The sequence below is a fragment of the Taeniopygia guttata genome, chromosome 4A (assembly GCF_048771995.1).
Source record: "Taeniopygia guttata chromosome 4A, bTaeGut7.mat, whole genome shotgun sequence".
In the NCBI taxonomy this organism is placed as follows: Eukaryota; Metazoa; Chordata; class Aves; order Passeriformes; family Estrildidae; genus Taeniopygia; species Taeniopygia guttata.
Genome location: NC_133029.1, coordinates 12830188 through 12856188, shown reverse-complemented (window position 1 = coordinate 12856188; position 26001 = coordinate 12830188). Strand labels below are relative to the sequence as shown.

Here is a 26001-nt window from a genome sequence, read left to right as displayed (position 1 = left end):
GACAATATGATGTGCCATCCCTGGGGATGGTTACCAACAAGTATTATTTTGAATGAATAAAATCAGTGGGATATAGCAGTGGGGTTGAGAAGCTGCCAAGAACAGGAGGTGTTGCATTGGCCATACTGTCCACAGGGCTCTGGTTCTGCGGATTGGGCAGCAAAGCATGAGTTAGTTTAGTTTAGCTTAGTTACCAGGAGTGACAGCTGAAGGATGCCTTGCTTCCTGGAACTGGGTTTGGTACCTGTGACAGCAGGTACCTGGATATTTATGGACATATCATTGACTTCTAAAACTGGTGTTAGCTGCTGTGAACCCAGTATCCAGTTCTGGATGCTGTATGAAACAGAAAAGGCCTCAGCACAGCAGAGAACTTTTAAGTATGGAGAATCAGGATTTTGCACTCATGATTGCCATGGTGTTCCTGAAGTGCTCTGTGGAAGACACAGCACCAAACCCTGTCTGTAGCACCCAGAGGAGTAGGACTTCGAGTCTGACCCATTCTGATGTTGATGTTCCTGACCCATCAGTAGGTCTGTGCAGAGGAACAGGAATAACAGGAAGTTATATAGAAATAGAAGTACTTCCTGTGGCCCAGCATCTTATATGTGCCTGGCAAAACTTTGGTCATCCTCTCCTTGCACACTGCCATTATGGCCTGCCCTTAACAAACCCCTGCAGCTGACAAGATTCCTCCCGCCTGTCCTGGCTGGGAAGCAGAGTTACCACTCCAGTCTGTTGTTATTCCTGGTCAGTACATGCCTGTCTTTGGAGCATTTGGAAGCTCATGGCTCGTCACAAAGTCCCTGGCTCCTGCTCATCTCCTGGAGTTTGGCTGGAAGCTCAGACAATGGTGGAAGACAAAGACGTGGTGGTTCAGAGAGGCTGTCATACATGCTGGGTTTATCTGCCTTTGACTTCCTGACTTCCAGCATCCTCATTTCCCACTGAATTCTTCATTCTCTCATCACATAAAACTTGTCAAGAAAGCTGTCCTGTGTGCTTGCTATTAGGTCCTGCTTCATTTTTTACATTGTGTGATTTTTTTTTTATGCCAGTTATATTCTGTGAACTCCACATGTCCTACATGCACTTCACTCGTACTGGGAGCCTAAGCCTGGCAGGAGTAGGGATGCAGCTGCTGCAGATCTCTGGTTTTGTGCAGCTCACCATAATGGTATTTCTATGGTGGGTCTATAAAGGATTGTGCTGCATGCTCCTAAAAATGCTAAGAGCCCATGAGAAGGTGCTGGAGGGCACAAAACCTGCTTGGTATTGAACTGAAGGATTGGTTGTCCTAGGCAATGCAATACATTCAGGCCAGTTTTTGACCATATCATCTTCCTGAGGTGGACACTGAAGAAATTTATCCTGATCCACCTTGGAGAAAAGCATTCACCCTGTTTGACAGAGGAGCCTTGGGGGTGAACTCCTGTATGCACAGCGTGGAGCATTTGGGGCCAGGCCCAGCAGGGAGCTGAACCCTTTGGCAGGGCACACACGCTTTTACATAGGTTATGGTTTCCTTAGGACCGTGGCAGACTGTGAAATTGAATCCAGTGGTGGGTTCATGTGGTGTGGCTTCATTACTCTCCCCCTGAAATAGCCTCTTGAGCTCCTGAGATACCTTCTCACTGTAATGGAGCATTGTTTTTCTTCACATGTATGAGATTGGTTAGAGCAGTAAGTGCATCAATCATGATTTACTCTTTTTTTTATTGTCTTGTAAATGCTCTAAGCAAAGAATATGAGTGGTTTTAGTTATAAAATATGCAGTATGAGGAAAATATATTGAAAAGTTTGAGATATACGGGAGTCATAGAGTACTGAGAAACTCAACAGAAAAAGAAAATACTCATATTTCTTTGTGGATTTCCAAATGCTAACAAAGTAGGAAAGAAAAACATATGCTCTAAAATTTATAGTCAACCACAATTGGCTTCTAAAGCAATTTCTATATTCATTTTCACAGGATATAATTTTTGTCTGTCCCCTTCTTGTTAAAATGGAAAGAAATATTAATTTACCATTGGATGATATGGAATGCATGATATTATTCCCCAGCTGGCAAAGGGAACTTATTAGTCATCATTGATAAAACCCACAGGTGAACACTGTGGTTTAGGCTGTGGTCAGAAAAATGGTTGCTTTTTGTAGAATCAACTCTAGTTTTTCAATAATAAACTCAGGCATGTATGCACTGTATTTCCAATTGTCTTTCAAGCAGCTTTTGGGACAGTAACAAGATAAATTCTAGTATGACAAAGACATTATTGTAAATACCACCACATTGTTCCTCAAAGTATATGTGCTGGGCACTAGCCACTCATAATAAATTTGATAAAACAATTGCATGAGTAAAAGGATTTCGGCTTTAACATTCATAGCAGGTAAAATAGCTTTCTTTGGAGGCCATCCCCCATGTCTTTTAAATTTTTTGTTCCTCTTATAGGGAAAAAGGTGTGGTATCCCTTTGATGATGAGATTTTTTTTTTTAAATGCTGAAACATCATAATCAATATGTATTAATGAATTTGTCTATCTCATCTATGTCAATACCAAAAATGTATCGAAATCCCTTCCAAAGAAGCCTTTGACCCAGTATAAAGCAGGCCAGATTACTGGTCAGGGTAATTCAAACTCTTTATTCAAATTATTTATTCCTTCATCATTAATATGAATAAAAGCAATAGGTTTATTGTCTTTGTATTCCCTTAGGCTTTAGTGTCATTTGCGTGTCATTTCCATATATAAATATATATCTATATGTTCATTCTTTCCTTAGCCTTTCCCCCAAAGTTGAAATAGGCTGAGATGGTTTTTAATTCAGTATGCCTCTCACACAGAAAGTGTGGCTGCCCCTCATGCATTACTGGCTTCCTACCAGAGAGAGTTTGATCAGGTTTGTATAAATGCAGAAACCAGAAAGATGCTGTGAAATAAGACAGGCTTTTTACTAAGGTTGCATTGATAAATAGTTAATAAAACACTAATAAATCATTAATAGAGTCTTTAATAAATGGTAAATCACTTGGCAGTCTTTATTCCTATCTTTATTCAATCAAGGCAGTAGGTTGCTTAGCACCAGCTGTAACATCTAGTTTGTGATAACCTTAGAACATCTATTCTTCACATATTATTTTTTTCTGGATGCAACTTCAACATGCTAGGTCTCCAAAAATTGGAGGAAGTTTAAAACAATAGATTTAGCTAAGATTTAAAAGTTAGCTAAGATTTAAAATAGAAGGTCATTTGACAGAGAGAATATCACAGGTAAGATCTCTTTAGCAGCAGTGGTCTCAGACTGAATTTATTGCTAGAGATGTGTGTGGGGATGGTCCTCCTGCTCCAGTGGCTGCCCTGTAATGATGTGGGCAAGTGTTGTGGCCACAGAAGAAAAAAAAATGGGAATGTTGCTTTGTTTTTCTGCCTTTTTGTGGAGGTATCCACAAGAGAAGCAGTAAGGGTAAGGCTTGTCCAAACCAGTTGTGATCTATCAAAACTACAGAACAAGAAAAAGGCCTGGGAAGGGTCTTAGAAATCTCATCATCTACTACACATCCTTGTCCCAGTGTAGGAATCAATTCTGCCTAAGCCATGCCTGACTGATGTGTGCTTATCTTTTCTTAGGCATGTTCTTCCACAGAAGGAGTCTGTGTAGCCCTCTGAGCAATCTGTCTCAATTCTGCAGGATCTTTACCATTAAAGAGCTTTCTCTTACCTCTAACTGGAATTTTTCTGGCTGCAGCTGAAGTTCATATCCTCCATAAAGCTGGAGAACAGATTATTCTCTCCTTTAGGAACAGCTCTTTCTGTAATTAAAGGCTGTTCTCATGTCTCCCCTCAGTTCTCCCAAGGGAAGTAGCGTGAGCCCTGTATCTTGGGAGACTCCAAATTAGATCAGGCTAAGCAGTTCAGAGCACACTAGGAAGGGAAGCTGCCTCAGTAGGAGCACAGAGTACACAGTCATGGTTCTTTTTTCCATAATGGCCTCTCAGAGCCTGGCTCAGTGCTTTTATCTGTACTTAAAAACATGGTACACTTTCTTTTGAACAAGAAGGAAATTATGGAAAAATGAAATACAGAGACAGGAAATAAATCTTGAAGGCGGCTATTAATTTTAGGGACTGGTTTTGTAAAGCTATTTGCCATCTGCCCCATATCCCCTGTACTCAATACTCTCTCTCTGACCTCTTCCTTAAAAACTTGCAAGTTTAAATCCTTCCCCAGTCCTCTCCTTCCATTTGAATCATGATTTGGCCTTGTACCTCTGCGTCCCTTAGAAGGTTTTCTTGGGGTATTTGTGTTTGGGTGATTCATTAGATCGCGTGTCTGCATGTGTCCTTCTTAGTTACTTACCTGAGGGCTTTTATAGCCAAAAAAGCCAGACTTAGCTGAAGAGACAAGCATGTCTAGCTCTAATAAATGAAACACATGGAGTCAATTAAAACAATGTTTAAATAATTTTCAGAAAGAAGGATGCTTGATGTTACTACATCAGAGGACCACAGTGACTTTTAAGCCAAGAAACAGTGCAGGTTTACTTTCTCATTTAATCTCCAGGTCTGTAAAAAAATGCATGCTTCTATAGCAGTCATCTACCCACTCCAACAGTTAACATGATTTTGGAATTATTTTAAGTCCAAACCATGTGAAAATAAGTCCTAACTCAATTTTGTGGGATTAGTTTGTTTCCATTAAATTCCTCTTTAAAGTGTTTCATATGCTTGCTTTTATTATTTTTACTTCTAGGAATTTCTAAATACTTCCAAATTTGGATTGATTAAAGTGTTTTCACTTTTTCTAGAAGAAACATGAATTTAATTCCCTGTCTAGTTTCCCAGGTATTTACAAACTAAGGTGGTTACAGACACATCTTAATGGACACATACACAACACACACCATCTGTGTGGCTCTTTATAGTCTTAACATATTAGAAGGTCAATATATCAAATTGCACAAGCTAAACGAAATAGAGCTTAGCAAGTACTTAAAGATGAGGGACCTCCAGCAGAAATTGAGGCACAAGAAAGAATGGTGAAGTCATGTGGATGATTAAACAAATGACATCTTTTCTTCTGATGCTGCAGAGTAACCTATCTGTGCTTAAGGAGTGGAGTAGGAGCGAGCTGAGCAGTCACATCCCCACAGGGTGTGGGGTTGGGATTTTTACCCTCCACTGACAGCAGTGCCATTTTTGATGTCCTTCTGTAGCTCAGCTCTGTGTGACTGGAACATGCAGCTGTGTGGTGGTTGGTGTGGGGTTGCTGCCCAGACATTTTGAAGTGACATTTTTCATATGAGTGAACTCAAAATTTCTCTACCACTGTTCAAGGTTCTTTGGTCAACAGTGCTCTGGTACCTGTCTGTAGGTAGATGTAGGTATGTTTCTTTAGATAACTAGGTATTTTCTCACTCCTTCCACACACAGTGTTGTTTTGTATGTTGAGCACTAAATGTTTGTGTTATGCATGTGTGAGCCTATCTGGAATTTTCTGTCCAATAATTTTCATTGCAGTGACAATTGAAGTGAAATGCTTCCATGTTGTTTGGTTGTACCCTTGTACAACCTTTATACAACAAAGAGATTTTGGTGCACATGAGGTCACTCTGTAAACACAGAGATTGGATAGTCCTAACATCAGTGGAGGCAGAATTTCTTACCTCATATTTGAATTTTCTCAAATAAATAGCAGGCTCCTTTTCCCACTGTTTTATGTTCACGTGTCCCCTAATAGGGAGATGACTAGGTTTGCTTACACTTCAGCCTGCCAAGTAGGTAGGCAGTGGATACTACATGTGTTTTGACAGGCAATATTCTGAAACGTTTGCTGGCATCACCTCCCCATGAATCCCAGGCTCTCTGTACATCATTTTCTGTGTGGGCAGGAAGAGACTGAGGTCAAGCCTATAATTGTAGTCCAAGAATATTCTTAATTTCTGCCTTCAGTCAGAATGCCTGGCCCTTTTTTAATTGTGTGATACACTTGCAGTTTCTTCATTTTGCTATGAAGAGATTTGCTACAAAGCAACCTCCATGGCAAAGGCTTTGGCCAAGGCATGCAGGATTTGGATTATATTATCTCACAGAAAAGTTCACAGGATGCTGAAACCTTTTCCTGCCTTCCCCTGTGCATAGGTCAGACAATCAGTGCCATTTAATGGTGCTCTTCCTGCCTTGGCACTGAGCTGCCACAGCCTCACACCCTGGCAGGGATGAGCCATTCAGCAACTGCTCCTTTCCACCTCACTGCTGCTGTTTGGGCTTTGTCTAGTGAAAACAGGCCCTGGGCTCCACAGCAGAAACCCAAAAGTTCTTTCAGGAGTGCAGCCTGGCCCACCTGCCCAAGGAAGTCTGTATGTCTGCCTGTCCCACTGACTGAGGACCATGGTGCAGAGTTTTCCTTTCTCCTAACCTCCTCTATGACACATAATTTAGGAGGGACACCTGTAGTTCTGAACCTTGCTGGCTCTGTCTTCAGTGAACAATAATTAGTATCAGCTGTAACCACACAGGGCATGTGTTTAGCCAAAATTCACCCACCACATTGTCCTTTTTATACCACCTGTATTTTCTTACTCAGTTGCATTATGTTATGCTTTTATTTGTGGTTCATCTGAGTGGTTGTCCTGTTACCTACAGAAACTAGCCTGTTTATGAGCTTTGCTGTGACTAGCCCTGGGTTTGACCAGTGTGTAATAGCACCTGGGAAGTGTAGTTCACTGCAGTCAGGCCATTGAATACAAGATTTCTGAGATGGGATGCTCTTCTGCTCTTTGCCTCCCTTGTCTCAAGAAAGAATTCTTTCTGAGCTTTTAAGGCAAAGAAAAACAGCCAAGACAAAGAAAAACAACCAAGACAAAGGCAACAGAATGCCAGAGACAACTATTACTGCCTCTCTGCATATTTATTAAATTAAAAACAAAGATAAGTGAGAAAGAAGCAGTGTCTCCCATAAAACACACTCATTAGAAGGGCATTTCCAAGCTCTGCCTAAGCCAGCATTTGTGCAGTTCCTTGGTTCTAGTGATTTTCCCCCTGCTCCAATGAGCACAAGCCCCAGTGTGCTCCTGTCAGGCTTCTGCTGGTGCCTGGTAGCCATGGGCACCCAGGTTGTTTCTTTAAAGATAACTGCGACATGAGTGTACGAATGATGAATAAACACACTGATATAGAAAATGGATGGGTTTTTGCTTAGATGGTCTGGTAGGCAGGTTTCACTGGATTCACCTGATTTCTCAGTCCCTCATTTTAAAGTGGAATCAATAGTGCTCTGAGGCTGTGACATTGCTTACTGCAGCAAGAGCCTGTGGCCAGTGCCCCAAGAAGATGCTGTGGTGCTGTCTCTGCTCTCTGCCACACTGGGCATTCATGCTGCAAACCCATTCCAGATTTTTCTAGACCTGCCTCTTGTTTCTTTTGCCATTCTGAAGTCTTAAATAGTGCTGCATCTTGCCACCATGCACTCCCTTACAGGATTGCACCCCGTGCTGTGCAGGAGGGCCCCCTTCCTGCCTAGGCTTTGCAGGCAGAGCCCGGCACTGTTCATACAGCTTGGCAGGCTGAACACAGAGGTGGAGCCAGTTGCCCTCTGATGAAGACACGGATGGTCACAATTTTCAAGAATAAAACCTGTCCTCACTCTCATTCTGAGGAAGTCCTGCCTGTGGGGTTGTTTAGGTGTTTATCTGTGGCCTAAGGCTGTGAGGTGGTGGGGTCGATTCCTTGAGCAATTTCATCTCCAGGCTCAATGGAGCTGATGGGACCATTTTTCGCTCTTTTTCTTCTCTGTGTACATGAATTTATTTTCTAAACATTTTCTTTTTTCCCTAGGAGATGACCCATTCCTGGCCTCCTCCTCTCACTGCTATTCACACTCCAGGCAAGGCTGAGCAGACCAAGTTTTCTATCCCAAGCAAGGTACAAGTGGGCTATTACCAGTGACCTGATTAGCATTCTGTTCTGTTGAGTGCTCTTTGCTGGAGAGTTTATTTTTGTAATTGGTCCCACTTAAAAAAATTTCTGATACTATTTTTAGTTGGAAATTCCCAATCAGACTGGTGCTACTAGTAGAACTGCTTATTTAAAGCTGTAGAAGACCCAGTGGAAGCAAAGTGAGCTTTTTATCTCTGTTGTTATTAAGGGAGTCTTTCTACATCAAGTAAAATATATTTTGTTCAGTTTTCTTCCATTATTATTTGTGCAATGAAAAGGTTTGAAATAGATATTTTTTCCCACTTACTGATTGATTGCATGGTGAGGTTTTGGCTGCATAGACAAGTTATGGTGAGTGAAAAGGTCCTTGTATGTGAAGAAGATGTTGGCATCTGTCTGTGTCACACCTCAGAGGTTGGCACAGAGTCTAGGCACACTTGCCTAGAGAGTGCCTCTAGTTCATGTAATCCACACTGAATTGTTAAATTGCATGATCTGAAGATGCCCTTAGCCCACATTGCATTATTGCCTTCTGGCTGTGATTCCAGTAGCACTGACAGAGATCAGGCTCGTACCCGGGACAGGTTCTGCCAGAGGTCTCTCTTGCTGGGATTTGAACAACTGAGCTGATGGTGTTTGGGGGAGAAGAGAACTTCCCCAGGGTGGGAAATTTATACCATTCTGTCATAGAGCTACATGAAAGTTACTTTCCAAAGGCAGGATCTTCAAAAATAGCTTATTGAACTGGTACTGCTTAACATTTTAGTTCAAGCAATCATATCCTGACTTAGAAGCTGGAATGTGTTTTTGCTCTTACTGATTTTCCCTGTCTGAAATATAGCCACCATACTTAATCAAGAAGAAATTAAATTAGCAATATCTGTGGCTTCTTAAGCAAAACCAAAGCCAGTGCCCAGAATGTCTTATTTTAATGGAATGTCATTGTTACTGTCCTAGCACTGCCACTGTCACTGCAGTTTCCTTGCTGCAGTGTAAAGCATCAGAAGTCATTGACTCAGAGAATGGCCTGGGTGGGAAGGGACCTGAAACATTATCTGGTTTCATCTAGTGCCCTGCCTTGGGCAGGAGACCAGGTTGCTCAGAGCCACATTCAGCCTGGCCATGAGTACTTCCAGGGATGGGGCATCCACAGCTTTTCTGGACAACTTGTTCCAGTGCCTCACCACCCTCAGAGTGCAGAATTTTTTCCTGGTATTTAATTTATACCTACTCTCAATCTTCAATCTGAAGCCATTTCCCCTTGTCACTACATGTGCTTATAAAAAGCCCCTCTCCATCTTTCTTGTAGGCTCACAATTACAAGAGCATATCCTCATTGCAAATTGGGTAAAAGTCAGTTGAATCCTTTAAGGTGAACTGTGTGAATACAGTTTTTACCTGCTGGAAGCTGGTAAATTTATACCATCTCTTAATTTAATGTTCTGTTTCTGATAAGCCCTTCAGAAACTGGTTTGAGTCCTGCAGACTGACACTATCTCCATTGGTAGCAGTATAAGCAGAGCTTCAGAGAAGCTAAACATTTGGGTTTGCTTTTTTGTTTCTATCAAATTGGCTTTGAACTTTTAAGATCCACATCAAAGTTAATTTCTGGCCACATTAAATGTTGATCCTAAAATTCTTGACCATATCACTTCAATACAAAATATAAATTAGATTTTTTTTTTTTGAGCTAGCATTGCAGGAAATAGGCAAGCACATAAATGTTTCCATGCTCAGTAGTCTTACTTTAAAAAATACAACAGAAGTATCTCTTCAGAAGATCACTTTAAATCAATTATGGCTGGCCAAATTATGCATCTAGGACATAATATGGCTAGGTTGTGCAGCCATATAAACCAGAGACAGGGACTGTTAGAAGTTTTCAATTTAGCTGTTAAAATAAAGGTATTCTCATGAGAAACGTACATTTTAAAAGTGTGATAAAAGAGGTGGAGCTTATCAAAATAATTTATCCCTTTGACATTCAAATTTAAAGTGCCCTGTTTACTCTTAGGGCATTATTTACTTCACAAGGGACTGACTGACAGCATAATATAATATTAGGAACTAATAGTGCCCTGAGAGGAAGTGCAGTGAGGGCTTTAATGACTTTAACATCCTACAGAACTAACACTTCCAGCAAAGCAGAGCCAGGCTGTAGCATGAGGTTGTAAATAACACCTTAATTTCAACTGATCAAACTCAGCTTGGAAGGAAAGCTGATGACAATCACTGTGGACTACAGAGCCTAGAGAAAAGCTAAGCCAGAAAACACTGTGACATTAAGGAAACAACTTGGTTATTGTGAACTAGCAAGAATCCTGCCATTAGCATGCTCAGAGTTGCAAGCCACACTCTTTGCTGGTTTTAAGTTGTTGTATTCCATTGATTTGTTTGGATTTGGACCAGGTCCCATCAGGTGAAGATGTACTTCCCATGTCTTCATCAAATCCCGTGTGTCACAGTCCAAATAAATACAGTGGCTACCAGTAAAAGATTATTGTATTTCCAGGCAGTGAGATCAAACAAAAGAAAGGCAATGGCACTGGATTTAATGCACAGCTGCATTCATGCTGTGTTCTGAACTGTATGCCCTGGATGGCTCCTGCACATCCATGGCCAAGCCCGGGGAAGGCTGGGGCTGCTGTGGCTGTAAATCTGTGTTGTCTCCATGAAGGGGGGTGTAGTTTACAGCAGCTGGGGACATACCCTTGCCTGAGCTCTGAAGGGTCCCTCAGTGGTGCTGTGTCTCCACAGTTAATGGTTTTTCAAACTAATGCACTGGTGCTGCCTTAACAATGCCGTGATCCCGTCCCTCTGCCATCTCCTTCCCTGCTGGTACAATGCCAGTGCCCTTAATCTAGCAAGCCAAGAAATATCTTACCTTCTTCATCTTATTTAACTAATGCTGACATTTTGTGTGTTCTTCTTTGTAGGACTCCCAACATCTGACCTCAGGATACAATGTACAAAGTAGGTCTTTATCATGCTAGTCCTAACAGTCAGGGTTGGGTATTTTTTTTTTTTTTTTGTCTGCTTAATGTCATTAAAACAAAGGCTAAAAAATTAATTTCTGTGGTGCTAAAGCAGATCAGTTCCATTTTTTATTACATGTTATGCATTGTGGCATGTTGTGAAACCGAGTATAATTAGATGGGCTGACAGCTTTGGGTGCATTTTAATTCTACAGTAATCTTTTGACATTTGAAAATGTGTTTCCTTTGTTTGCAGAGTGGAGTGATCCAGCAGGGAAAGTTGCAACTAAGTCAGTGCCACAAAAGTCGTAAGTATTATTATTTCCAGCTTTAAATCTCATTTTAAATTTATCATAAAGCATGAGCTTATTTCTCCAAAGGTAACTAAAACCTAGCTCAGCTCATAATCTTGTCCTGGTGTTCAGGTGTTCTCTGTAGTCCTTAAAAATTAGCCATAAACCAGTTTTATGTTTCCAGTGCTTATTACTGTTTCTTCTTTTTAAGCATTAGCTAACAGAGGTATGTGTGAAAGATGAGTTTATTAAGCAGAAATAATGCTGATTTTAGTTCTACAGCTTGCCAAAATTAAATCACTTTTATGCTTCTCTCATCAGATACTAAGCCTCTTACAATAGAAAATGCTACCCAATGAACAGATGATGCAGGAATTTTTACATTCATACAGTGAGAGAGAGTAAAAACACATCATACAGAATGATTTTGCTAGCTGGTGTTGAAAAGCTGGTCTTGAGTTTCATGCACTTTGAAACAGCTGAAAATCACAGATGATCTATAAATATGACAGTTGAAAATTGTGAAAGAGCTAATTCTCCATTGTGTTAAGCCATTTTAATTTGGTTCTTTTCTGGTGTAAGGCTGCAGTAGTGTAGCAGTGAGTGGAGACCGAGTTGTCTTTTACTTTTAACCCAGGTTCTCTAATTTGCAAATAGGAGCTAAATAGCAACTTTGAACAGTGGGCCATTGTTTTATACTTATGAAAATGTATGGGTCTGATTTCAGTTCAGAGCTGCTGTGTTTTTTAGTGTTAAGTGTTCTAAAGTACTGAATGCAGAACTGCACTAGCTTAACTGACAGTTGTGTAAATACAATATGTTCATTTAAAATTACTTCAAAATTATTCTAGTGGTTGCCCTTAATCTACGAAAGACAATTTTAAAAATCCCCCTGGGGGAAGAAAAATCAATGTGGAGATACCTTGGCAAGTTTTAAAAATGAATTTAAATACACTGATTATTGGTGCAAGTCTGTGTACAAAAAGGGCTTTTTGGAGTTCCATGATATGTCTGTGACTGTGTGAGAGGTACAGGAATAGAGTAGATGTGGATATTGAATCCATTGATGTTCTCAGCAGGCTCTGAAGGTCCAGTTCTTTACTCATAAACTCAAGTCATGAAAGTGCTCATTCAAATACAGTTGGTTGAGCAAACCTTTACAAAATTGTGGCTCAGCGAATGATCAAATTTTAAAATTAAATAGGTTTTTTCCTGATTAAATGAGAATTGGTTAGGAATACTAATGATATTTAGATTAATTTGCATGAATAGCATTTATTTATTAAACTTAATAATAAATTAATTTTTGCCCTTTGCTGTTTGGCTTCCAGTAATGACTTGGTTTTTTGTGAAGACTCTAGCCACTGTACCCACAGTTCTTGGTAGCAGGGTGGGTGCATTCATGTTTCAGAACATCAAAGTGATCCAAATCTAACATCAAGCACATTCCGTAATAAAAAAAAAAAAAAAAAAAAAAGGAAAAAATATTATTGCATCTTAAAATTATTTTTCTCTAAAAGCAAATGTATTTGGATTCCACTGTGAAAAATATTTTAGTGAGTGTACCATAAAATACAATATTTCAATAATTTGTAACCAACAGTAATAGACTTGTCAATCATGGTTTATAGTTATAAGCCGAATTTCAAAAGAACAGTGCTTCAGAGCTCAGTGGTATATAGTGCATTTAATGGGACCAAAGCTCTCTATAGGAAGCCTGATATAAAACCCGAAGACACTGAGTACATTTTATGAACCAGTTGTTCTCTGTTCTGCTGCTTGATCTAAAGTTCCAGTACTATCAATCAGATTTCTGCTGCAATGAACTGCCTTCTTACGGTAGGTGATAGATTTTACACATGAGAGATCAGAGCTGCAATAAAGCTACTTTTATTTTTAGCTTCCAAATGAAGATCAGCTAACCCATTACTATCACTTTTTCTCTTTTACTGCAGAAAAATTGTTAAGGCAGCTTCTAAGAATTTCCACAGGGCTTTGGGAGGTTAGGAGGCAGTCCACTGTGAGGCTTGGTATTACGAGGCCAATGTGTTTCTTTAGATCTGTGTGTGCAGTTACCACCACCTTCACGGGGAATTGCAGTACTTGAGCACATAATGAAATTAAAGCAGGAGTGGGACAGAAAGATGTAATGGTATCAAGTAGAGCTGGATAGTGCAGTCCAAACAAACCCTGATAGGTAGACAGCTCCTGCAGTCATTGTGTATTTTAATGATAGAGTGTTTATCAGATTGCACTTGTATAAAGGAGAATTTAGTCTCTCCAACACTGGTTGGCTTTGGGGATATTGCAGTGTATGAGTGAAATGGCAGTCCAGCTTATCCCCAGGAACATCTGTTGCTGCGCTCTCAGCCACTCAGTATGGTCTTACTGACTTCAAAACTATCCCCCACCAATTACATATTTTGTCAATAGGATCTCTCGTCCATATTTCAGTTTTATCAAATCTTGCTGAATTTGACTCTGTTTGTCTGTATGCTTTGTTTGAGTCCATTTAACCTGGATATGTTTCTAGCTGCTACCCAACGTTTTAAAGTTCATGTGCAATTTAAGTGAAACTTAAATTATCTTTTCCATTTATATTGGCCCTAGTGACAGTCCTGTACATTCCACTGGCTTTGTTAGAGATCCAAAGGAGCTGGTAATAATGTGTTTGCATTCACAATACTGCTGAGTTGCACCATGACCACTTGAGAGGTGAATGCAGAACAGAGATACTTTACCTTCATGATGCTGCATCCTGCTCCAGCAGCCAAGCTGTGTGTATGTCATTACAGGGTTCAGGCGTAGCAACATTGGGGTCCTGGAAGATCAGACCAAAGGGATGTATGATTTTTGCAAGATACCTTCTCAGGTGCACACTTCTGGGGGAAAAATGAGAATGTGACATACTGCAAGGTGGATTAATTTACCAATGTGTTGCTGTTGTAGAGGAATGCAAGATGCATGGCTTCTTGTCCAAGTAAAGCTTTTTGAAATACAAATTTAATCTTTTTTATAATGGTTCAGTATACTTTGTTGCATCCACATGCTGAATAAACCAAATCCCCAGTGCAGCTGGCAAAATAGAAGATAGAGTGGTCAGGATTTTTTCTAAATTCTGCACCTATGCACATGAGAACATGGACTTATAACTAACCTCAGCTCCTAAGTTACACTCAGAAATCTTGAAAATGAAATTTTGAACACTGATGTGCATGCATGTGTGTGTCCTGTGGTGAATTTTTACAGCTGAAATCAGGCTATGTAAAACTGCAGCACTTGGTTTCCCTTTTTGTAATTTCAAATTCACTGTAAATCTCCGCTGGGCATTGTGCGGTCAGTTTGCAGCCAGTCTGCTCTGATTAGTTTATTATGAAGCAGAGTAAGCAGGAACAGATAAGGTGCAACCAATTGCACTGCAAAGGATTTTCTGTCAGCTTCCATGAATTTGAGGGGACGGACTCGGCTCATGACTTGGGTTTCTGTTATATAATTGCCATTGCAAGTATGTCATCCTCAAACATCCAGTCCTTTTGTTCTGTTTTGGTTGTTAGCATTTGGCCTTCGTCCAGTTGGAAACTACCCAGAACCTTTTTAATCAAGCACATCCTGTGTTTTGAAATCATACTGCAGAGTAGTCTTGGGTAGTTTCCATAAAAGCCTAGCTAAAAAGAAGAATGTAATCATAATGGTATTCTTCCCCTGTCATAAAATTACTTCCTATACTTACTGTATTAATACAGTATTAAAAGGCCCTTCTCATGGGCTCGGTGAACTACCGGAAACCATTAAAAACTTAGAGCAGCAAATTTTTATGGATCAGACAAAACCAACTTGTTTTATCTTTATGGAGTTTTTGTTACCCATCATGCTTAATGATACACAACCTGTGTGTGGAGTAGAGAGCAGCTAAATACAGGGAGCATAAACTGAAGCAAGCAGCTGAAAATCTTTTTGTGATATTTCAGCAAGGATTTTCCTACATGTGTTCAGCCCAGCTCTCAGTTGGGCCAGGATTTCACTTCACAGTTCAAAAAAATTCAAATAAATACCAGTACTTTCCTAATCCCAAATATTATCATAATACTTGATGGAAGTGTGTTTGAAAGTGGAAATGTGCTTCTCAACATCTAAATACTTTTCATAAATATCTGATCGCTTTTTGGAAGCTCTCCTCTGTGTCAGGGACAGCCACCTGGGAACACAGAAAACAAAATCTGGCAGCATGTGCAAGCTATGAATTAAAGGTAATTCACAGTTTGAAATGAACCAGCAAGAGGTCCTTATGGAGAGTAATCAGACATCAAGAGGATTTTACACCAAGTATTGGATATTGCAACAACAAGTAATGTTGTTATTCAGAACTATTCAGAACATTCAAATCAAGAAGTACTGATGAATTCTTAACGTGGAAAGAAATCAGTTAAAAAAAAAAAAAAAAAACCAGAAAAAAAAAGGATTCATTCCATGTTCATGCATAATTTCCAAAAATGTACCAGGAACTGAAAATGTAAAATTCATCTCCAACTGGCATAGGAAGCAGGTTTCTATTTATGTGTCAACTCTCTATCAGAGTTGCAGTCACAGTGCAGCCCAGGTGTAATACACAGGAGAAGCTGAAATGTTCTATTACTAATTACAGTTTTTAGCTGACCATAACAAAGCGTGAGAGCACCAGGCGAGCCCTCAGTGGTGACAGCCAGCTTTTTGTCACAGCTTACCTTCACGTGGCCAGCCTGAATCATTGCACTAAATGCTGCCTGGTTGTTAGAAGTAGGAAGTTCCAAAGATATTCCCTCTGGGTAAACTGGGAAAGTCATGACTACAAGGGCTCGCAGTGCCATGTACAAATTATGATAAGTGAAACAACAGTGGCATGTAATTGGAACTCCATTAATCTTTAGAGAGCTCCAGTGCACTATATTAAAGGGACAAATAGCAGATGAAAATAGAAGGATCTCTTTTGAGAAATGTCACTCATCTTTCATATTTACTGTTTTGTTTTGTAAGCTAGAAAGTTTTTTTTTAATCCTTTTGCCTTGTAAATTCTTGGGTTTGAAGCAATGATAGTCAGTCCAGACTGTTGCTTTGTTCCTCACTGCTGCAGGCTTTGCCTTTTGAGCAAAGTATGAAGTAATTTGGAATAAAATATACAAGTGTTTCCTATGGACAGTTGCCTATAGAAGCAAACTTGCAAAATATTTCAGCTGATGTGAAATACATGAAAATCCGGTGTCATAATTAAAAGCCCTTCATCTTTGAAGATAAGCCCATAATTCAAAATAATTTCTAAATTAGGCTTTTAATTTGTTTTCATTATTCAGCTGGCTCACATACAGTTTTAACCTCCCTGTCAAAATAAAGTTATTTCCTAATACATTCTTTTCCGTGATCTCTTTCTCCTGACATGTTTATAAATCAGTTTAAAAAATTGTGGGAACAGAACTAAATTAATTCTGTGATATTTTGCTGATCAATTTCTAATAATTTTTCTTGCCTATCAGAGGCTTACTGCCTTTAAGGCTGCCTGAAACAAGCTAACCAACTGCATTCTTGCCAGCATTGCTGATTGCAACTCAAGTGAGCGCTGAACCATTTGAATTTCCTCTGATACTGTATAACCCCCCATTAAAAATTCAACATTTATTTGCCCTAACTAACGAGTAGCAGTTGAAATACTTTGTTCTCAAGCAGGATGCACTCCTGTGTCAGTGCCAAGTGCATGCAGTCACTGAACTGCGACCACTGAAATGTCAGCATTAATAGAGAGAGGTAAATGACACACAGTAACATGTTTGGATTCCTGATGTATTTCCCTGTCTGCTACATATCATTTCCCATTTTGGAAAGTGGTTAGACTGCAAATCTGCCACAGGTTTCCCTGTATTTCAAGAGCTTTTTCACAGGCAGCAGCATATGTTGTGCCTTTATGGCTTAAGGCCAGTCTCAAACTGACCTCCCACCTTACATTTCTGTGGGATGGAGTCACTTCCGAACTTCGGCACAACTTCAAACATTCATTTTGAAAAACAAATGCACTCAGTAAATCTGAAAAATGTAAATCAGGATAGAGCAGAGGAAGCCACCACTCTCAGTCCCTCTCGCACCAATTTGTTTTGTGACCCACACACTTGCTGATAAAAGACATACAAATGAACTTCTTGCTTGGCTTTCTGGCTGCCATAATTTGGACCTCACCATGTACCCTTTGTCTTAACTCTGACCTGTCAGTAAATTTCTGGTCCAGAACCAAACCATATTTCTTCCTGGCTTTTTTCTTCCTAATGCCCTTTGCTCCAGTCCCTTTCATTCTTCCCATCATGGCCTAGACTTTAGTAGCCTGAGACAGAGAAAATTGTCCCCCAGATTCATCTGCACCATGCTGCAAAATAGTCATAATTGGAAATGGGTGATAAGTTTGAGAGAAGAATGGATTTTGCCAGGAGGCTTGGCATTCATAATACCAGAGTGGTCTTGAAACTCCCAATTTGTGTCCTAAATATCCTAGGTAAGACTAACAGCCACTTTTCCTAATATTCCAGCTTAATCCTTTGCATCTTTCCTCTGAATCCCTCTGACAACCCCAATAATCCACCACATTTTTCTCAGCTTCACAGTCTCTATCCAAAGGAACTTCTATTGCTACCATTATCCTTTGGGCAGAGGGCTCAGCAGGGCTCCCAAGCCTATCAATTTTCTGGCCAGAAGGCTTATTTTTTATGAAGTGAAGTTCTCACAACACCCCACGGGGCAAGGCCACGCTCACTGCATTACGCTGTCTTGGATAGCCCTTGGAGCCACAGATTCAGAATAGTTGTACCTTATAAATACATCCTCCCAAACGATAAAAAAGGAAAATATTCCCCACTGCTGGGCTAATTACTGCTTTAAATTCCCAGAGGAAGAGCTGCTTCACTCACTTGTGTCCATACATCTCAGAAAATTTGTTTTGAGAGTTTCCTAATGCTGTAAATGCAGCTTTCCAAGAAAATGTAGCCCAGGAGGAGGAGGGAGATGTCTATAGCCTTACTTCAGTAGGTACAAACCAATTGTTTAATTAATATCCATCTTGTGGAAACACAGGAGGAAGTGATTTAGCTTTAACAAAATTGTCCCTTACTGGAAAGCATTGTTTATTCAAAATGCTTCACAAAAAGATCGTTACAGGTTTTGAAAGAAAGATGTTGATTCATCTACCTCATATTGTCAGGAAAGATGTAAGTGCAGCTGTCAGGCTGCTCTGAGTCTGCAGAAGCAGTAAATGTCTGCAGTAATGAGGGGATTGCTTTCACAGCTATTTACCTGTTAGACTCTACTAAGTATTTGCTTTTTGGGTGTCTCTGCTTACCGAAATGAACACAACTGTTTTATAAGGACATAGATATGCTTTTTTTGCAGAGAGAGGAATGTGAATGGTGCTGCCCATGTTTGATTTAGCATGAATTTCAGTAGTTCCAGACAAATTCGGAAGCCTATACAAATCACAGAGCTTCAAGTCTAGCTGTGTGCTAGACTGGAATTTTTTGTTAGGTCAGACCTTTATCTCAGCTTCTTTTTGTGGCTCCTTATGGGGAGATTGAAGAGGAACTGAAACTGGTGACCTGTCTTGACCTTTAGTACTGGATTAAAATTCCAACTTGCTGCCATGGCAACGGGCCTTGAAAATTAGATCCTGACAGAAGCAGGGAGAAACTTAAAACTGCAACTGCTGCACTGAACTGAAGAAAGGTTGCTTACAAATGTCAGTGACAGACTCTTAATTGAAATAATCTACCTTTCCCTATACCAAAAAAAAAAAAAGGAAGAGAGAACTGAAAGGCGAAAACCAAACAAACAAGCAAAACCCCAAAAAATATTGTGACTTCATTTTTTTTTAGGCAAAAATCTACTGCAATTCAGAGCTCATGCTGCTGAATCCAGCAGACTGTGACATTTGAGGTGGCAGCAAGAGAACCTGCATGGTGAGAAGGGAGACAGACATGCACTTGCAAAGGTCTGAACCCCCCAGACCAGACTGGCAGCAGGAGCCAGACAGTGGCCAGTGTTAAATCACAGGTTAACTTTCTATTTTCTTCTCCTTTAACCTAACATAAGGGATCAAAAGAGACATCACAGTGTCTCCTCTGACTCCAAGCATCCATGCAATTATCTGTTCTGTAGATGGAAAGGGATAAACATAAGCTAGATAGTGCTATTTCAGATCAAGTGTGATAAAAGTTACTCATTTTCCAATCTAATCAATGCAACAGTCAGAGGGAGATAATAGTGCAAGTCCTTCACTGCTAAGGGAGGTTAAGTTGTTTTTTCCCCCATGGAGAGCAGAATGCAGCAGTAGCCTGAAGGGAGAAGGTGCTGGGGGTCACCTAAAGGATTTCCTGCTCTTTTTATCCAGGAATACCCCTCATCCCAAAATCAAATAATCTTGCAGATCAGTTTGCAGAACAATCTCATGTAAGCCTGTGGCTTTCCTCACTCTCCCCAGGTCCTGGGGATGCTCTGAGGGCCCTGCTCACCTTCCCAAGGTGACAAAGGACCAGAACAAGCCCCCATCACACAGGGGAATGCTGCATCCTGCAGCAGCTAGGCCTGCCTTTCTAGAGTCCTGGTAGGGATTGCTGGCTTCTTGACAAAAAAGAAAAACACACCAAAACCCATAAAAATGTAGATTTTACAGATCAGAAAAAGGATGTTTCTTAAGGGACAAATGGAGTTGAATTGGATTAGCTGTTCTGTAGAGTTAGGTAACTGCTGCAGAATCAGACTCGAATGTAGGTACCATATAGAGCTAGGCCAAAATTTAACAGCAATGAGTAAAATTTTGGAAGAGATAGTTTTGCCAAAGCTTAGTGTCCAATCCCAAGGCCATGTTTGAAGTCTAAATACAAGAAAGCATGGCAAAATACTACCTTTAGTTTTCTTAAGACTGCGCTGCCCAAGTACTGGATTTGTTATGTATTGGTGTCATTTAGAATTATAGGATCAGAGGAAGTGTTGTGGATGTTTACAAACACAAAATTCTGCTTAATGAGGTTTGTATTGTTCATTGCATGGTTTAGAGAAATATTTATCACTAATAGTGTCTATTATCAAGGCAGATAAGCATTAAACAAGTGCAGGTTGCATTGAAATAATGTATTATATTATCTTAACAAATAATGCAATATTGTCTTAACAAAACCCCCATTTCTGGAGTAGACACTTGATACACAGTAAAAAGGAAGTGAGTAGATGAGCAATTTTCTAACAAAGGAAAATAAAAGCGGCTTAACATTTCTCAGGCTCTGAGTTATGTGCTTCAGACAGTTAAAAATAGAGGCCATTATTTGAAATTTGAAGTGTCGAATTAATTCCTAGAGTAAGTTAGTTACTTCAGAGGACTTGCTGTCAGAGATTAATTTGGCCCATCCCACTCTACTGTTGCCACTGTTACCATTTCCTGCAAAACACCACTAATTTTGCCTTAATTACTCTCAGACTAGACTATGGAGCCCTGGAGTATCTGGCAATAAACTTGTGTTTTGCTGGGAAGGCAGGTAAAGAACCATTTAAATAGGTTTTTGAAATAAGCATGAAACCTCTGAAGATGTACTGTTGTAGTGCAGACTGTATATCAAAATATATAAGCATCCAGTTGCAACAATGGCTTTGTAAACACATTACTGAGCAAACTATGAAAAGTAATCCACCAAGGGGCTGTTTCCTTAACTCATAAGCATGAAGTTAAGAGACCAGTGCTATAAAGTAGATGTGTGCTGTTAAAAAATACTTCCTTTTATGTGAGATTATTTTGTGTTAAGCCCAATAGATGATTCCTTTTTTTAGATGTATGTCTTTTAATACTTGAAAACTTGTGTTTAAGAGAAAAATCAGCTGTACTCAGAAAATCTATGAATAATTCATTAATATGTGAACATGGGGCAAAACCATGCTTGAGGGTAGAATGAAGGTGCCCCCGTGTACCTCGTGTGGGCAGAGTGCAGCAGTGCACAGCTACCCACTGGCTTTTTGGGGAATTACAGAATTGTGAGGGATAATGAGAAAAGCCTTCAGCACTGTCATTCCTTCCAGCTGCCTGCAGGCATGGCCTGAGGGTGGTCAGAGCTCCCCTCCTGGGGCAGGCAGAGCCTCCTCACCCTGGAGCCCAGTGGTGCCTTGGTGAGCTCCCAGCTGCTCCAGGGCAGCAGGGCTTCAGCTGCTTCCCTAGGAGGAGCAGAGTGCCTTACAGATGCTTTGGAGGCCACCGTTTCTAACTGATCTTGGCACATCTGTCACTCATGTGCACATCTCTTCCCTCCCTGTCAGAGCCCTGAAGCAGCTCAGAGCAGCCTGCTGTCAATGGGAAAGGGAAGAGGGAAGCTGTGCTCCAGGAGCAGTTCTAAACCCTCGTGGCATCCTGCCTGGTGCCTGGCTGGGGAACCTTCCCACCATCCAGTCAGGGGTGATGGCAGGAAGGAACCAGAGATCACGGCCAGGGCATGGGCTGAGCTGGGGGCTGATGAGCTTGCCTGCATTTACCCATCATGTCTCTCAAAGCAAATAGCAGTGCTCCTGGTGACAAGGGGAATTTGCTCAGAGAGAGTGCAGGTCCTTTGCAGAGGGATTTTGTTCAGGAAATTTCAAAACTTGAGTAAGAAAAGGTGTTAAGTGAATTATATACAGTCTGGATATGGAATTAATCTACTGCAGCCAAAACCTGGTAGGAGCTCGTGTATTGCCAATTGCTGAAATTTCTTGCAGTTTTGTAGCTTATGCAGCTATGCAAACACTGACCCAAAAATCCAATATCACCTTCCTTCTCCAAAGGACAGAACTTTCCCCGCTCTTTTGCTTTAGCCAAATTGTTAACCACTTATTATTAATTGACTATTGTTAGTTTAAAAAAAAACCCACACAAGGACTGATGTTGCTTGGATCCCTGGTAATATATGGTACACAACTCACACTGATTAATACCAATGAGAGAGCATTCACTGATTTTGTTTGTTAGAAAAAGTACCTTTTTAGGAGATTGGAGAGAATTTATATAATTGAAATCTCAGGTGTAACTGCTTGAGGCACTGTCCATAGGAGTAATGGGATACTGAGACTTTTCAGAAGAAAGGCCAATATACCTGGTTATAAAGATTTTCAAGACTCATTTATTAGTATAATGACACAGTGTTCCTGCACTGTTGTGTTTCTGGAGACAGGAGGTCTTAATAATCAGCTGCTGTTCTGTAGTAAGTTTTTTAAAAGTCCAGTCTGATAGGTAAAATTACTTCATGTGTAGCCTGCAGAAAATGTGCCATGTATTGTATTAAAAAAAGAATAAAGCAAACACAATGAATCTGTTAAATCATAATGTCTCCCAAACGTGAAAAATTTGCAGATTAAAGCTCATTGAATACACATTTAAATGATAAATGATAATGACTTGGAAAGAGTCATTATGATCTATTTCATCAATAATCCACATTTTTTGCCTTGTAACTACACCAAGGATGAATATAATGAATACTGCCTGATGAAAAAAATATTTTGTTTATTAAAGAGAATTAGAGAAAAGAAATTCTCAGATTAAGAATTTTAAATGGTTGTTACTGTTTGCTCACATTGTTTATACATAACAGATTTTTCCTATTATTAATATTAATAATTTACAGCCTCAGAGCTTGTACTCAGGGAAAAAAAAAAACATGTTTAGACTTAGTATCTGGATTCTCAAACTCCAGTTGATTTCACTGGGTTTTGAACAGCATAAGTGAGCAGAAGAAGCAGGGGTGCAGAATTAAGCATTCAAGGTTTTCAACTGCAGATTATTCAGTGCTTGTGAGTACCAAGTCCCACAAAGTTTCTGAGCAGAGTGCAGTAGGATTGTCACAGATCTGTCATGTTTCCCATAGAGAAACACATGCACGTTTTCTTTATTTACCGTGTGCTGGGATTTGCTGTGCCAGGACAGCCCTCAGGGTACTGCAGCAGTTCCCAAGTACATTCACTTCAGTCCAGATGGTGCCAGTGTGTTCTGGCACTCACAGGCATGCACCTGTAGGAGACACAGTGGGGTTTGGTCAAGAAAATCTTAAAATTTTGCTGGAACAAAATTTCCTGCTGAGAAAAAAAAGGGGTGACAGTAGACACAAGTGTGCTGTGTTGCCAGCTCCTGGTTGTAACCTCATGCACAAGTGATCTCATGCCGGACCAGGTTAGGACTTCACTGGCAAGAGCCTTTAGGATTAAGTTCCTGAAGGCTGTTTATAAAGCAACAGCAAAAATCATTTTGCTATGAGGGATGACAGATTGTTTCTTTGTGGTCTATTTCAGCTGAAATCAGTGGTTAAATCTGAAATTTTTGAAATCAAGTTGGTATTTTCATATATGACACCCAAAAGCTGAATCTGCTACAAGTATAAACTGTGGTAGCCTGACTGTTTTGCTGGATAAACTGGATGAATTAACAGTGGAGCAGGATCCCAGTACCCTAGTCATAAATGTCATCTCAGTGAACTTACCGGAGTCATTCCTCTGAAGAACATGAAGGTCCTTTTCAAGAGCCATGTTTATCAAGTGTTTCTGGGCATTTTCTGTTTTCTGGTAACATGCCATTGCAGATCAGCACCCTGGAGCTATTTAACAACAAAAGACTGTCGGAATGTCATCTGCAAAAAAAAAAGAGCAAGATCGAGTTCTAGGTCCTACATAGCCCTCTTAAAAACATCCATGATTTAGGTAGTTCTCTTTGGAAAAAAAAAAAAAAAAAAGCCTATTTTTCTCTTTGATGTTATGTAGCACACAACTCCCACTCTTTCTCTTGGATATTTTCACCATTCAAGTGCCTACAATCTCAGGCAGTGGGTATATGTATAAATGTATAATAGTATCCTGTACTGCCACAGTGTTTTGAATTATACAGGTGGAGGACTTTTTAACTTTGACCACATGCTTTATGTAAATACTCCAGTAAAACATAAGCTTGCAATGAATTTTTGTTCTCTTCTCCTCCTGAAAGCCATATGCCAAGTTATCCCTGAGGCCTGTGGCCGAGCCTCTGTGGCTGGCCCAGAAGCCAGCCCAAAGTGAGGATGAGCCATGGCTGAGCTGTGTGTCCCTCCCTGTGCACCAGAGCTTCCCAGGGCACGGCTGGTGTGCCCCAGGGTAGCAGCAGGACCAGGTGTGCTCAGCCCCAGGTGCAAACACCCCTTTGGCACACCAGGATGTGCTGGGGACGTGGCCTTACAGCCTCAGAGGTGTGAATTCCTGCTCCTTCCCTGGCCACCCATGGGTGCTGCTCCCAGCCCCGCTGTTGGGACAACCTGGGTGCTCCGTGTGTGGCCAGCTCCAGCTGAGGCAGCCCCTGCATCGAGCCAGCCCTCTCATGGCCAGGCTAATGACTAGAAAATCTCTTATTAAATACTCCTCTTGGCAGAGTTTGGTTCTAGAGGGTCTCAGGGAGGAAAGAGCCAGGGGGTGGGGGGGGGGGGACACATCAGTCCCAAGTGTTAAAAAAAAACCACTCAGGACCGAAGTGTTTAGGTCCCTTTATTTTTAGGCTTTTTCCATAAGAAGATTTTTTCAAATGACTACCTTCTTTTTAAATTTGAAAAGTTCAGTCCTAAGTTCAGGGGTAGCCCCTTGGGCGCTGGGGTGGAAGATCCTTGTACATATTACAGAGTGATTATTGACAGAGTTTAACTGTATTGACCCTGCTCTCCTAATTCCTAAGAAATTTTCTAAATATACTCTTTAAAATCCTTACAAAATACTGCAGATTTTTGGTAATTCCAGAGCAGGACCTGAGATTATTGCTTTATTATCTTCTTTCTTCCTTTCCCAGACTGACCATTCCTCTGACGTTTCTTTTCCAGTATATTCTAAGCAGAATGTGTGTTTGTCCTTCCTACAGCTTTCCCTTAGCGTTGATGCAGCACATCAGATCTGTTCTGTTGATTCAGGAACTTTCCACTCCTGCTGCAATCCATTTCAGCAATGGGCTTGCCTAGGCTAAAAATAGTAAAATATTTTTTTTCAGCAATTTGATAGCTTTGCCAATGGGTTCAGTGAAAACAGATGATGTATTTATTCTTGTATTGACAACTGAGAATGCTCTGAAAGTCTGTAAACTTTCTACCTCTCTGACTTCTCTGCGTCTCTCCTCCTCTCAGCACTCTCCATGATACAGTTCCTTGCTGGAAGATTAACTTGACTCATTTTCCCCCACTGTCAAGCTTGTACAATTGAGGGATAAAAATCCTGCTTGAAGCAGTAAAGAAAAACTGAATATTTAATTTCTGCATGGGATTCTGGGGTTGATAACTTATATCTGCTCATCATAAATTAAGTACAGTTTGTGCTTAAGTGGTTTTTTATTAGGCACTGCTGAGATTGTTAATAGCAGGTAGGTTCTTTAGGTTTTAGAGAAAGTTACTTGCTCTGAAGTGATTGAAAATCAAGTGATATGTGTATCTTTAGGTAGGAAATCATTCTAAAAATTAGAAGGAGAGACATTTTTCCTTACTTACTGTTTCCACCTTCCTTGGAAATAACTATATCACATTAATACTCAATATACCTAGCAAATTACCAAGGCATTTTCTTTAATTTCAATCTTCTGCTATAATAGCACATTAGATGCTTCTTTCAAGGGTTAACTTTAATTCATACCAAGTTTTAGAGTTCTCTCATATGTGTTCATAAAACATGGCCTAAAATTTTATTTTTCATCATAAATTGTCACAGAACGTTCATGTGAATATTGAGAGGAAATATTTACTTAGAGAAAACAATTGGTACCTTGGGTGTCTTCTGCCCGCTTTTCCA

At 40.3% G+C, this 26001-nt stretch overlaps 1 protein-coding gene across 6 annotated transcripts in view; it reads left to right on the top strand.

Moving 5' to 3' along the window:
* The window catches only part of AFF2 (ALF transcription elongation factor 2), a 332557-nt gene that overhangs the window by 192003 nt on the left and 114553 nt on the right, over positions 1-26001 (top strand). For all 6 annotated transcript variants that reach the window (XM_012573138.5, XM_030272689.4, XM_072929172.1 and 3 more), the window contains exons 5-7: positions 7836-7922; positions 10874-10910; positions 11169-11220. In XM_012573138.5, the coding sequence (XP_012428592.4) occupies positions 7836-7922; positions 10874-10910; positions 11169-11220 (176 nt within the window). The remainder of the gene's footprint in view (positions 1-7835; positions 7923-10873; positions 10911-11168; positions 11221-26001) is intronic.